Below are 12,076 nucleotides of genomic sequence, written 5' to 3'. Positions count from 1 at the left end.
AAATTAAAGGTTCCAATTCAATATTCAGTATTAACTAAGCTTATAACTTTCAAAGAGAAATAATATTTCTTTATTATGAAATCTCACTGAAACTGTACTTTTCTCACTCAAATTCTTTTCAATTTACGATATTTAAAAGATCACTTTTAATTTACAACATTTTTCTTTTTATCCGAATTTAATCCTTTAAAAATCTTAAAAATATATCTAATTATGCTCCACTCACCTGTGTTGTTGTTTGTTGAACCACTTTGGTCGTATGCTCCTCGATATATTCACTATGCGAGTATTGTTCGATGCTTTCGACAGCCTGAGGTCAATGAAAATAAAATTGAAAATTGCCAGTTATCCACAAAATTCAATATGTATATAGTAAATTTCAATCGAAATTCATAAAACAACAAGCAGGCACAATTTGGAAATAAGAACACAACGACGAGTACTACAACCACACAACTACGAAGCCGAGTACTACTTCTTCGAGATAGATTCGTATACTTTGCACTTGTGAAGTGAAATCGCAGAAATATTTCAATTACGAGTCGACGATGTTGATGTCGATGCCGCGATGGCGATGGCTTCTGCTTATTATTAAAAGTTGATGCATTGATTGATATGGAATGAAACTTGAAAGTGTGAAACAACAAAAGCGATGCAAAAAACACAAAAAAAAGGGTGAAAAACACAACAACACACAATGGCATAAATAATAAATATACAATTGCGATTAGGATTAGGATTATGAATGCTACGTATACGTAATGTAGGCAGACGCACGCACGCATTCAGAAGCAGAATAAAAGAAGGAAGTGGCATTGATTGACGCGTTGTAGTCGTAGTTTTTGTTGCTGCTGCTGCTGTTGGTCATGTGCAAAGAATTTCCACAACAGCTGTTGCATAAGCACATTATAATGAGTGCAAATATTGAAATAATTCCGTGCCATATCCGTGGCCAAATCGAGAAAAGTCAAAGATACAAATCTCAATAAAATATTTGCGCTATTAATAAGAAGTACGCGAATACACGGCCAATCAATGAGATCGAAAATTGCCAAAGAAAAAAAAAAGAAGGAAAATATATAGAAAAACTAGAAATGCAAAAGGCAGCAGCGACTGCTGTCGTTACATATGCAATTCGCCATTTTTTCTTGACAGACTCTCAAGATCTCTGCACACAAATCCGAATACACTCATGCGACATGCATCAAAAAACGTCATGAAATCGAATCAATAAAATGCATGGATGGAATGGAAAATCTTTTTTTTTTTTTTTTGCTTTTTCGGCCACCTTTTACACTTCCAGAACGCGACGGCGAGATGACGGTGACAACGATGACGACAGTCGCGAGGACAAACTCTGACTAAGAATCGGTGCACGACTAGCAATGGCGACTAGGTGTATTAGTTTGTTGGCATCGCAGCTCTCTATAGACTGCACTTCCTCTTGCCAATCTTAATAGATTCCACAAAAAGAAAACACACTCACATACATATAAGCATGTGTGTTTTCTTATTTTAATTACTTGCAACAGTTTTGTTGCTTGCAGAAAATGAATATCATATGCAGTCGCCGCTGTCGTATACTTGATATTTGCGTTGGCCACGCGATGGCGCTGCAACAACAACAGCAACAACAACGACAACAACTTTTAACACCATTTACATGTGTTTGTACAACCTATACTATATACACATATATAATATTATTATTATAGAGTGATTCTTACATGTATATATCACATATAAACACACAGCCTGGTCACACTTTATGAACTTTTTGATACACACACAAATTTACACATTCATTATTTTCGTAAATGTTTCTAAATTTGTTGTATGCGGCACTAATAAAATTTCGAAATTTTTACATTAAAATTTTGCTGTCTTTCCGCTCGACGCAGTCTGCACTCGTTTATACTATGTGCACTATTATTATAGATGTAAATATGTATGTATTTTTAGCATTCTTAATTCCGTTGATTATTATTATTAAGATAATATAATTCATTTCGACAGCGAACAATGTGTTAATTTCTATTTCACACAATTACTTTTCCTAATTTTGCATAAAATATTTCTGTATAAACATTTAGAGCGTGAACTCAATCTCAATAAATATGTTTTTCATTTAAGATCCTTAACTAAAAGTGGATAACTTTTTATCTAAGTTCAATAAAAGGATTTCTTTTTAATATTGATGTATGATTAGCTGTATTATTAATTTAGTTTATACTCCCTCTAGAAATTTACCTAGAATAGTTGTCTTCTTTTATCCATTTTGGAAGAATTTTCTAATATATTTTCGAGACCTCTCTCACATATTTAATATATTAATAATTTTTAACTATTTTTATCGACTCCTAGCAATACATAAATCTATTTTCAAATAGTTTTTCATACTTTCTGTTTAATTCCTCCAAAAATTTTATTTCTTTTAACTTCCAACAGAAATAGATTCTTAATTTTCTGCCATTAAAAATTTGATTGCCCCATGTTTTGAAAATAGGGCCAATGAGTGTGTTTTGTGTCACGTAGACAATGCGGCAGCCAAGCGAGATAATGAAGTTCTTGAGCTTCTAAAGATCGCTGTCAAAAATAGACAGATGACAGACAAACAACACTTGCCCTTTAGCAAGGGGCGAAGAGTGGGTTATATGTCTGAGCATACATAATTTAATTTGAAAGCTAACAAATTGTGCGAATCTGCTGGGATTAAACATAATTAATCTTTGCTTCAATATAGTTGCATAGCTGGGCAAAATGCCCGCGAATATGAAATTGTTTTATTCGAATTGTTCAACTGACTGACTGATGTGCATCTTTTGGGTGTTGTTGTTGTTGTTGTTGCTGCTGTCAGATGTTTTTATCTTGTCAGCGCGTTGCAGACATGTTCATTACTCACGCTGTCAACATTTACGAATCTAATGAATATTGTAGTACTTACAGCAAATTCACATGATCGTGCCTGCAACAGAAAAGAATTGTTCACATCGCAAGTGCAAAGTATACGCCTCGAAGTTGGAGATGGATGGTCAAGGGGTTAGAGGAGAATTGTTTGTTAAATTAGCAATTATTATAAAAATTATTTGGTAGAAATGTTTTGTGCTTAAGCGTAATAATAATAACAATACGAATACGAGCGCAATCAGTTGAAGTATCATTTTTGTGCTTTGGATTGGCTGTGTTAACAATACAAATTAATCAAAATCAAAAATACAACAATACAATAAATACAAATACAAACACACACAAACAACTTACGCACACACTACGACAGCAAATACGAGTGTTGTATAACAAAGTATAAATGAAAGCATTAAAACAATTGAATAATTTTTGTTGTGGTGCATTGAATATGCATAAATGTAAAACAAAGCGCATTTTGTAATTTTGGCATAGCAGAGCATATTTGGTTGGTTCAAATAATTATAAATTTTGAATATAACGAACAAATTTGCATGCAATTCAATTTCAGTTGAAATTTGTTTTTGTTTTTTTTTTTTTTTTTTTTTTTTTGCTTAAGAATTTTTCCCAACGGTTTTTCTTCATCTTTTACTCATTTATTTTGTTGTCATGTTTTACAATGTTGCACTTAAATTGTATTCCTTGTTTTATTGCCGAGTTTTCATGGTCTTCATGACTTGATGCATACATACATTAAGTACATACATACATACGTCAAATATATGTACATCGATGTATACATTAGGTAAATTGTTTGCGTGTTTTTGTATTGCGAACAAAATGAGTTGTTTTCTTTTTGTACATAAACAATTTGTCGATTAACATGAAAGGGACGCACAAGACACAAACACCAATAAAAATGACTGCGAATCTCTGACTAGATTATATAAGTATCATATATAAATATAGATGTATAGATAATATAATATGGATATCTCCCGACATCGCTTATGTGACTAGATTTGATATAGAAGGAAATAATAATTATGATAATAATTGCTAATTTTTCGTGTCAACAAACATTTCCCCATTCTCATTTCAAATGGGGACTGACTTGGGACATGAGTGTTTGTTTGTTTTTGGTAAATGATGGACAAATCAGGCTACCTTAATGGAGAAGCTACCATTCGGTATATCCTTGCCACCGAACTTCACATTGATGTCATAATCTCCGGGATCATTCAAGGCATACAAGATGTCAAACAAGCCATCCTTCTCGATCACATCGATGTCAACAATTTCGCTGCGAAGAAAGGCAAGGAATCAAATATTATGCCACCTCTAATGGGGTGGAAGTTTTTGGCTGTTGTTACTCACCTGCCTTCCTTGTTGGTGATCTTGCAGGTTACAGCACCATCGCCAGCTTCACGAGCATCAACCTTCAAGTGTGACTGACTACCCGAGGGCAGAATCTTTGGCACCTGCTCCACTAGCTTGCATTTCTTGGCCTCGCCGGTGGGGAATGCTTCGAGTTTGAAGGGCGAACCATCGATTTCCTTGTCGCCATACTTGATGCTGCACTGATACGTGCCACACTCGTCAGGCACAAAGGATACCACATAGGTGCCGGTGGCTACTTCCTCGAGACGTGGTTGCATCGGTTTGCCCTTAGGGTTCTTGATGGCCACATTGATGTCAGCCTGGCCAGCTTGTTTGGTATCAATCTCGAATTCAGCGGGCAGCGAAGCAGGAGTCTTTTTCTTCTCATTCACGCCCTTGACACGCACCTTGGTTGCCTCGGATTTGGGGAAGACGGTCATCACAAATGGACTGCAAACAGAGATTAAGGAGTCCTGTATCTACTCTATATATATGCAATCTAGAAGACTCACCTGCATGGCACCTCGACGTCGGCAAACTTGACCTGGCAGGTCAACACAGAGCCCGCCTTGGGTGGCACATAGTGCACCGCATAAATGCAATTGCCCTTGTCCTCCACGCTCAGATTGTCAACTGGGATGCCCTCGGTGTTGGTCAATTTGACGGCAATGCGACCAGGTCCAGCCTCGCCCACATCCACATTGAACACCGTTGGCACTCCTTCGCGCACTTGACCGTGCTCAATGCCCGGTCCATAGACTTTCACTTTGCTGGGATCAACAGTCTCCTCGACGAGCACACGGAATGGCGAGCCGGGAATATGCTTATCAGCAAACCTAATGGTAATATCATACTCTCCGGGATCGGTGGCCAGATAATCGACATCGCAGCTGCCATCACGGTTATCCGTGCACGTCATCTTAGCCTCGGAGGGTCCCTCAATGGCTAGCGAAAGACCACCATTGCCGGCGCCCTTGGTCTCCACGGTGAATTTGTTCTTCTGATTGGTCAGACCCTTCTCCAAGCCAGGTCCATAGGCCTTGCAGCGTGTCGGATCGCATCCACTCTTCACGTTGACCACAAATGGCGAGCCAGGCACAGGGATATTGTCGTACATCAACTCGATAGTGTGGCGACCAGCCTCAAAGGGACTGTACATGATGCGGAAGATGTCGTCGGTGGGTCCCTGAACAATCTTGCTGGGCAGCACATGACCCTTGGGATCAAAGATGGCGCAGGAGAGCTTGCCTGAATCAATATTGCTGCCCACCTTGCTCATGTCGACCATAAAGTCGGTGGCGGCATTGACGATGACACCTAAGGGGAAGGAAAGTATTATTAGCAAGGCAAATGAGAAGAAAATAGAAAGAGTAGAACAACAATAACATTGGCGATGCGATTAGTGTATCAAATGGTTTTAGTTTCAACAACAAAATGCAAGACAACAATTAGAAAATACAACAACAACGTAACGAGGCGGAGACGGAGGCTGAGGCAGTGGCGGGCTGTCAGAGATTAGCCTTTGTGGTCAGCTGCAATTGAGCGGATTAGAGGTGTTTACGGAGCAGCAGGAACTCGGTTGGTAAGTGGCAACTGTGCAACTCCAATGCCTACCATGCGGCTGGATGCCGATGCCGCTGACGCGTGTATTCTTCAAATTCGGCACGGGCACAATTATCGGTTGGAATGGTGAGCCATTGATGTGTCGTTCGTTGAACGTAATGTTCACACTATAATCACCCGCCTCGGTGGGCAGATAGGCCACATTACAAGTGCCATCGCCGTTATCCCGACAATTGATGGCCGCCTCGCAGGGCCCCTCAACGGTGACGCCCAAGCCGCCTTGACCTGCGCCACGTGTGTCAATCATAAACTCTGCCGGCTGGCCAACAATGCCACGCTCCAGACCAGGTCCGAAGGCATGCACCTTATTGGAGTCGCTGCCCGTCAGACATTGCAGACGGAAGGGACGCGGCGTGATCGGTGTGCCACCAAAGCAAATGCTTAGCAGATATTCACCCAGTTGGGTGGGCGTGAAATTGACCAGAAATCCCTCGGCTGTAGGTATGATGTGTGCCTTAATGCGATTGCCTGATGGACTGGTGATGGTCACCGCCAAATCCGCCTTGGGCAGCCCATGGGTAATGATGCGAAACTGCTGTAAACTGTTCAGGGGCGCAGCTTAAGTGTGGGATGAATGAAATGTGACTTGGACTTAAGACCATAACAAAACTCACAATCAAATATAGTAGAGAAAGATCCTACAATATAAATGGAAACTACTTTCTAAGAGTACTTACTGGGCTCGAGACCGTCCACCTTGATCTTGGACACATCTACTGTCTGCTCGACGACGACCTTCTGGCCCAGAGGCACACGTTGACCGCCATACGTCATGGTTGTGGTGTAGGCGCCCTTCATGGGTGGAATGACTTCGACCGAATAGGTGTTGTCCTCGTTGTCGATGATGCGGCATGGAACATCCAGCTTGGTGTCCTCGTGCACAACCTTCACCTTTAGCTCAGCATCGCCAGCGTCGCGTGCGTCCACATTGAAGTGGGTGGGCACATTGGGACGTACGCCAGGCTGCAGCCAGGGTCCAAAAGCTTGCACCTTGGCCGCATCCACGGGCACGCCCACATAGATGCGATGCGGCGAGTTGGGCGTAGAGACGCCACCGTAGTTGACTGCAGGTGGAAACGAGATTAATAAAGTCACAGTTTAAGTAAAAGGAGTATAATTACCTTCCACAGTGTGAGCTACGCCGGAGGTTGGGGTGTAGCTGACCTTCTTGGTGCCATCGGGATTATTCTTGATCTGCACGGGCAACTTAACGCCATACACATCTTGAACAACCACATCTAGTGGTGCATTGCCAGCCTTGCTGGTGTCCACATCGAAGCTGGTGGGTTGATTGACAGTAACGCCGTTCTTCTCCAGGCCTGGACCGCTGGCCTTGACCAGCTCGGGATGGAAGTCGGTGCGTGGCAGTATTTGGGCAATGAATGGTGACTTGGGTATGTCCTCGTTGTCGCACAGAATGTGCACAGCATACTCGCCCACAGCAGTTGGATGATACTTGACTAATGCGGAGCCATCACCATTGTCATGGCACTCGATCTCAGCCTGCGAGGGACCGGCCACAGTGAAGCCCAATGCGCCCGTCTCGCCATTTGTCTCCACAACAAAGGCAGCTGGGTAACCAATGACGCCGCTGCTCAAACCTGGACCGTAGGCAACAATGGAGGATTCCTTCTTGGGACCCACTTTCACCTCAAACGGTGACTTGGGCACTTCCTGGCCACTGAAGGTAACCATGACCACATAGCGACCCTCCTTAGTGGGATAATAGTGGCATTCGTACGTGTTGCCATCCACCTTGGACTGCATGACATTCTGGTTCATGCCACCGGGTCCGATGACGCGCACTTCGGGCACACCCTCGCCAGCACCCTCGGTATGGATCTTAAAGTCAGCATCGTCACCAACACGCACTCCCGTCGCCTGCAGGCCACGTCCAGAGACGCGCACCTTGCGAGCATCCGACAGTGGAGCCACCTTCACAGGGAATGGACTGTTCGGGATGGGAGTGCCGGCATAGAACACATTGACCGAGTGGAGCCCTTGGAGTGCGGTGACGTATTCGCAGCGCCAAGTATCATTCTCCAACTGACGAACCTTAGCCGCCACAGATGTCTTGTGGTTGGCTGGATCGATGATGATCACCTCGGGCACACCGCGACCCGCATCCTTGGTGAGTATATCGAAGAATGTGGGCTTCTTGATGGTCACGCCGCTGGGCTGAATGCCGGGACCGGTAACCTTAACCTTTGAGGCATCGCCAGCATGTCCCTCAACCTTAACGGGGAACGGCGACTTGGGAATATCACGACCCGAATACTTAACAGTCACCTTGTGCACACCCTCGGCCTTGGGTATGTAAGAAATCGTGTAGGTGAGATTCTTGTCATTGTTGAAACGCACATCGGCCTTCTCGACTTCTCCGTTGGGTCCCTCGATGTCCACATCGACAACACCTAGCAAAAAAAGACACATAAGCAGTTGCACAATTGCTGTGATTATGTTATGACTTACCCTTGCCAGCAGAGAAAGTTTCAACGGTGAAATTGGCAGGTGCGCCAACCACGGGACCGATTGGTTCGATGCCAGGACCATAAGCACGCACTCTGTGTCAGGAGAAAAACATAATTAGTACGTTGTAATCTAGTAAAAATAAAGGTGAATGAAATTTCAAAAACTGTCTACAAGTATGCAACACTCTTTCTAATGACTGCAATTAAAAAGAGCAGCCAAAAGTATGCTACGAATTTTCAAGCATAGCATGCTTTTAAGCGCCAGAGTATTAGAAAAACTTAGGCGAATGAAATGCGAATTTCCAAATTTTACAATAATATTAGTGCTGTGGATTGGCTTGGGTTATGATAATTAATTACAAATGATTTAGGAGCTAGGAATGTGAAATGCAATAACTCGCGTTCTTCGAGTGGGAAAACCAAATTTCTTTTTGTTTTTACAAAATCGCTGCCTATTTTCGAGTGCTAACAAGTGAATTTCGAAAACTTAACGAACTTGAACAGAGCGTTGCGGATTTAATTAGCGAGCGTTTACTGCATGGCTTTAAAGTTGTTTTGTTAATACTAATTGTTGGCAACAAAATGCGCTAATGAAGCCGCACAAAGCGAACAAGAATGTTACGAGTATGTACAAATACAAAGATCAAAAACAGAGACAGAGCCAAGATACAACAAAGCAGCAGACAACCAGCAGCCAGCAGCAAACAGGCGAAGCCAGAAGCCGGCCAGAGAACCGGCGTGTTGAAGTATCCATTAGATACGTGCGCTCAAGGCTAGGCACAAGGTAAAGCCGCAGATAACAAACAACAACATCAACAACAGCGCAGCAACATCAGCAGCAGCAACAACAAAAGTTAAAAGTAACAATAAAATAAAACTGGTAAGAACATTTAAATCATGTGAAGCGGGCGCAGACGCACGCACACACCAGAAAGAAGAATGAACAAAAACAAATCAAGAAAAAATAACTACAACGAATAAATATCAAAAACATAAGCCAAAAGAATTGACGGCCGTTTCAGTCAGTAACCGAAAGAAGAAAAAGCATGCCGAACTTACCGCGGCGGAGGAATGCTGAGTTTTGCATTTCAGACAGTAAATTTTTTATATACATATATTTTGTATATATAGGCGGGTATTCAGGTAGTTAAACATATATAGTAGTAGTATGTATATAGACAAATATATATACACATTTTTATTGGAGCGGGATGGAAAACAAAAACAATATCCAATCAATTAAAATATTTGCCCAGATAATTGCATACATAGACATAGTAAATATAAATAAAGAGAAGAAAGAGAGAGAGAGAAAGAAGATTCAAAATTAGAATTTCAGTTTTGGGGTTTATTAATCAAATGCATTTTGTGCAGTTGAGAAAGCAAAAAGTGAATTAACTTGAATCCAGGGGAAAAGAAAGATTACGTGCCACAGTTGCAGTTAGCCGAAAGAGAGAGAGAGAGAGAGGGAGATAGACAGAGCGAAGAAATCGAAGATGAAAGATTGATGACTGCACTCACCTGTTGGGATTCGTCTTGGGACGCAATGGGGCGCCGGTCTTCAACTTTGAGTTGGGGTATTGCGACAAGTACGTCATCATCGACTGCTCATCCACATTGGGATTGACAAGCTCCTCGGGCTTGATCAGTTGACGCACATTAAGCCAATCATCGGCCAGACCCATGGCCTCGGAGGCATTCTGCACAGCATCCTTGGGATCCCACATTTCCCAGTCGGGACAGAGGCCAGGCGCACAAGCATCGACAAGAGCGCCCACAGCCTTGCCTGTGGTCCAGTCGTTGGTGAAGTTATTGATGGGCATATCGGGTATCCTGGCGTGTATCCAATTCAACAAGCTGCCACACAAAATAAAAGAGATTTATTAAAGAGCGAGAACTCGACGAAGAGGGGGCAAGTTAAAAAATTACCGCTGCTTGGGCGTTGGACCCGAGCCATTCAACTGCTTCTCATCCTCGCCATCCCACATGGGCATCGATATCGAGTAGTGCAGAATGAGCGTCCAGATGAGGCCCAATATCAGCTTGAGCTTGCAATCGACAATATCCGAAGAGTCTGTAAAAACAAAAAAGCGGTTAAAGCGAGGTGCTTGTCAAACCGGGAATGAGGAACGGGAATGGGAACGAGAGCTGCACCGTTACGGAGACTCTGCAAAACCGTCATAAACTTAATATATCTATTAATTGCTATGACCACTTGAGACAGTGGCAAACTGCCTGCTCGTAAATACATCTCTGCGAATGTGCAGCAAGTACAGAAGCTGCAGCCGCAGGCCCGACAAGCCCCATCTGTCAATGCCAACACCCGATACCCCAACCCCTGCCCCTGCCCCTTGCTTTTCGCTTGTAAACTTGTTGCCGTTGAACGACAAGCTGCCAATTATGTGCAAGATATTTGCTAACTGTTACAACAACTTTGCTACAACAAGACAACGACAACGACGACGTCGCAGTCGCAGTCGGCAATCGGCATTTTGGCCTGGTCAAGTTCAGGGCTGCACGCGACCAAGTTGTCTGGCCGGTTTCACAAGACGCGACCTCGTCTCCGGCCAAAACAGAAATAGCAAACAGATTTGTCTTTTGTTATGGTAATCACACTAAATTGAATTGCCATTCCTCAGCTGCTGCTCTTCTTTGATTTCTGTTGTGAGTTTATTGAACCACAAGAACTGGGCGTCAATAGACATTTGATAAGCATATCATGGCCGTTAACAAAGTGAAAGGTTCTTTTTCTTGTGCGCTCCACATCGATCGCTTATCAATTAGTAAAGCAGCGAAACTTACAGATTACCCAACACCTGAGCACAACTCTGTCAGCTGTATAAGGTGCTGTCTAACGATCTGGAACTAACGTTGCCGGCATGACTGGCCATGGCATTAAGGCCTAAACCAACTACCAAGAAAGACAACAAGTGTCATCATTATTGTTGTGGTTGTTGTCATGTGAAATGCATTTTATCGGAGTGAAAGTTGAGCGAAACTCTTGCAGTTGCCCTGGTCAACAGTTGTAACCAAATGCAGCATTTGCTTACGAGCCAAATTCTAAGCCAACTGCAGTGATGTGTGGTAGTATGTGCATAGTTAAAGATAGACAAAGAAGAATGAAATGATAACTAACCAGTTAATAATATTATAAGTAATAAGAGTATCTATATTTAAATGGAAAAATTTGCATGTGTAAATATCTATACTTTAGTATTATATTCTTCTTTAAATATTTGTAAAACTTTTTTATAAAAGTTACCTTTTGTAATAGAATAAATTATGATAATGTAAAAAAGGTCTAAGATCTCATTAAGACACTCTCGTAAAACATTGAAATTCATTAAATATATAATTATACATATATAATTTGAATTCAATTTGGATATGAACACTAATAAAAAAGTAAGGATATTATACTCTATAATATTATATTGGTACACTATTTATTATAGTATGTTATATATTAGTAGTACTCTGGCATATATGTAATATATAAATATATAGAGTCCATATATAATGTAAAGAATATATAGAATAAATACTATATACTTTATATATGACCATATGGTTTAAAAGGAGAAATGATATATCAATTCTCTGCATCTTCATTCATAGCTTTCCATTCTCATGCTTATATCGACATCAATATCTATCTTTCAGTCTCTCAAAGTACAGAGTATTCCCTAGTCTATCAC

At 41.7% G+C, this 12,076-nt stretch overlaps 1 protein-coding gene across 5 annotated transcripts in view; it reads right to left on the bottom strand.

Moving 5' to 3' along the window:
- The window catches only part of LOC117573282 (filamin-A), a 34,991-nt gene that overhangs the window by 11,291 nt on the left and 11,624 nt on the right, over nt 1-12,076 (bottom strand). For 2 of the 5 annotated variants that reach the window (XM_034256374.2, XM_034256372.2), the window contains exons 3-13: nt 10,308-10,452; nt 9,900-10,235; nt 9,438-9,452; nt 8,380-8,471; nt 7,029-8,321; nt 6,585-6,971; nt 5,899-6,465; nt 4,797-5,601; nt 4,282-4,734; nt 4,072-4,207; nt 227-310 (exon numbers count right to left, since the gene is read on the bottom strand). In XM_034256374.2, coding sequence (XP_034112265.1) covers nt 227-310; nt 4,072-4,207; nt 4,282-4,734; nt 4,797-5,601; nt 5,899-6,465; nt 6,585-6,971; nt 7,029-8,321; nt 8,380-8,471; nt 9,438-9,452; nt 9,900-10,235; nt 10,308-10,452 — 4,313 coding nt within the window. The remainder of the gene's footprint in view (nt 1-226; nt 311-4,071; nt 4,208-4,281; nt 4,735-4,796; nt 5,602-5,898; nt 6,466-6,584; nt 6,972-7,028; nt 8,322-8,379; nt 8,472-9,437; nt 9,453-9,899; nt 10,236-10,307; nt 10,453-12,076) is intronic. The other 3 variants (XM_034256373.2, XM_034256375.2, XM_034256376.2) reach the window with 3 other exon arrangements.

The sequence above is a fragment of the Drosophila albomicans genome, chromosome 2R, assembly GCF_009650485.2.
Source record: "Drosophila albomicans strain 15112-1751.03 chromosome 2R, ASM965048v2, whole genome shotgun sequence".
Lineage (NCBI taxonomy): Eukaryota > Metazoa > Arthropoda > Insecta > Diptera > Drosophilidae > Drosophila > Drosophila albomicans.
Note: the sequence above shows the minus strand (reverse complement) of the source record. Positions and strands in the feature narration are given on the sequence as shown.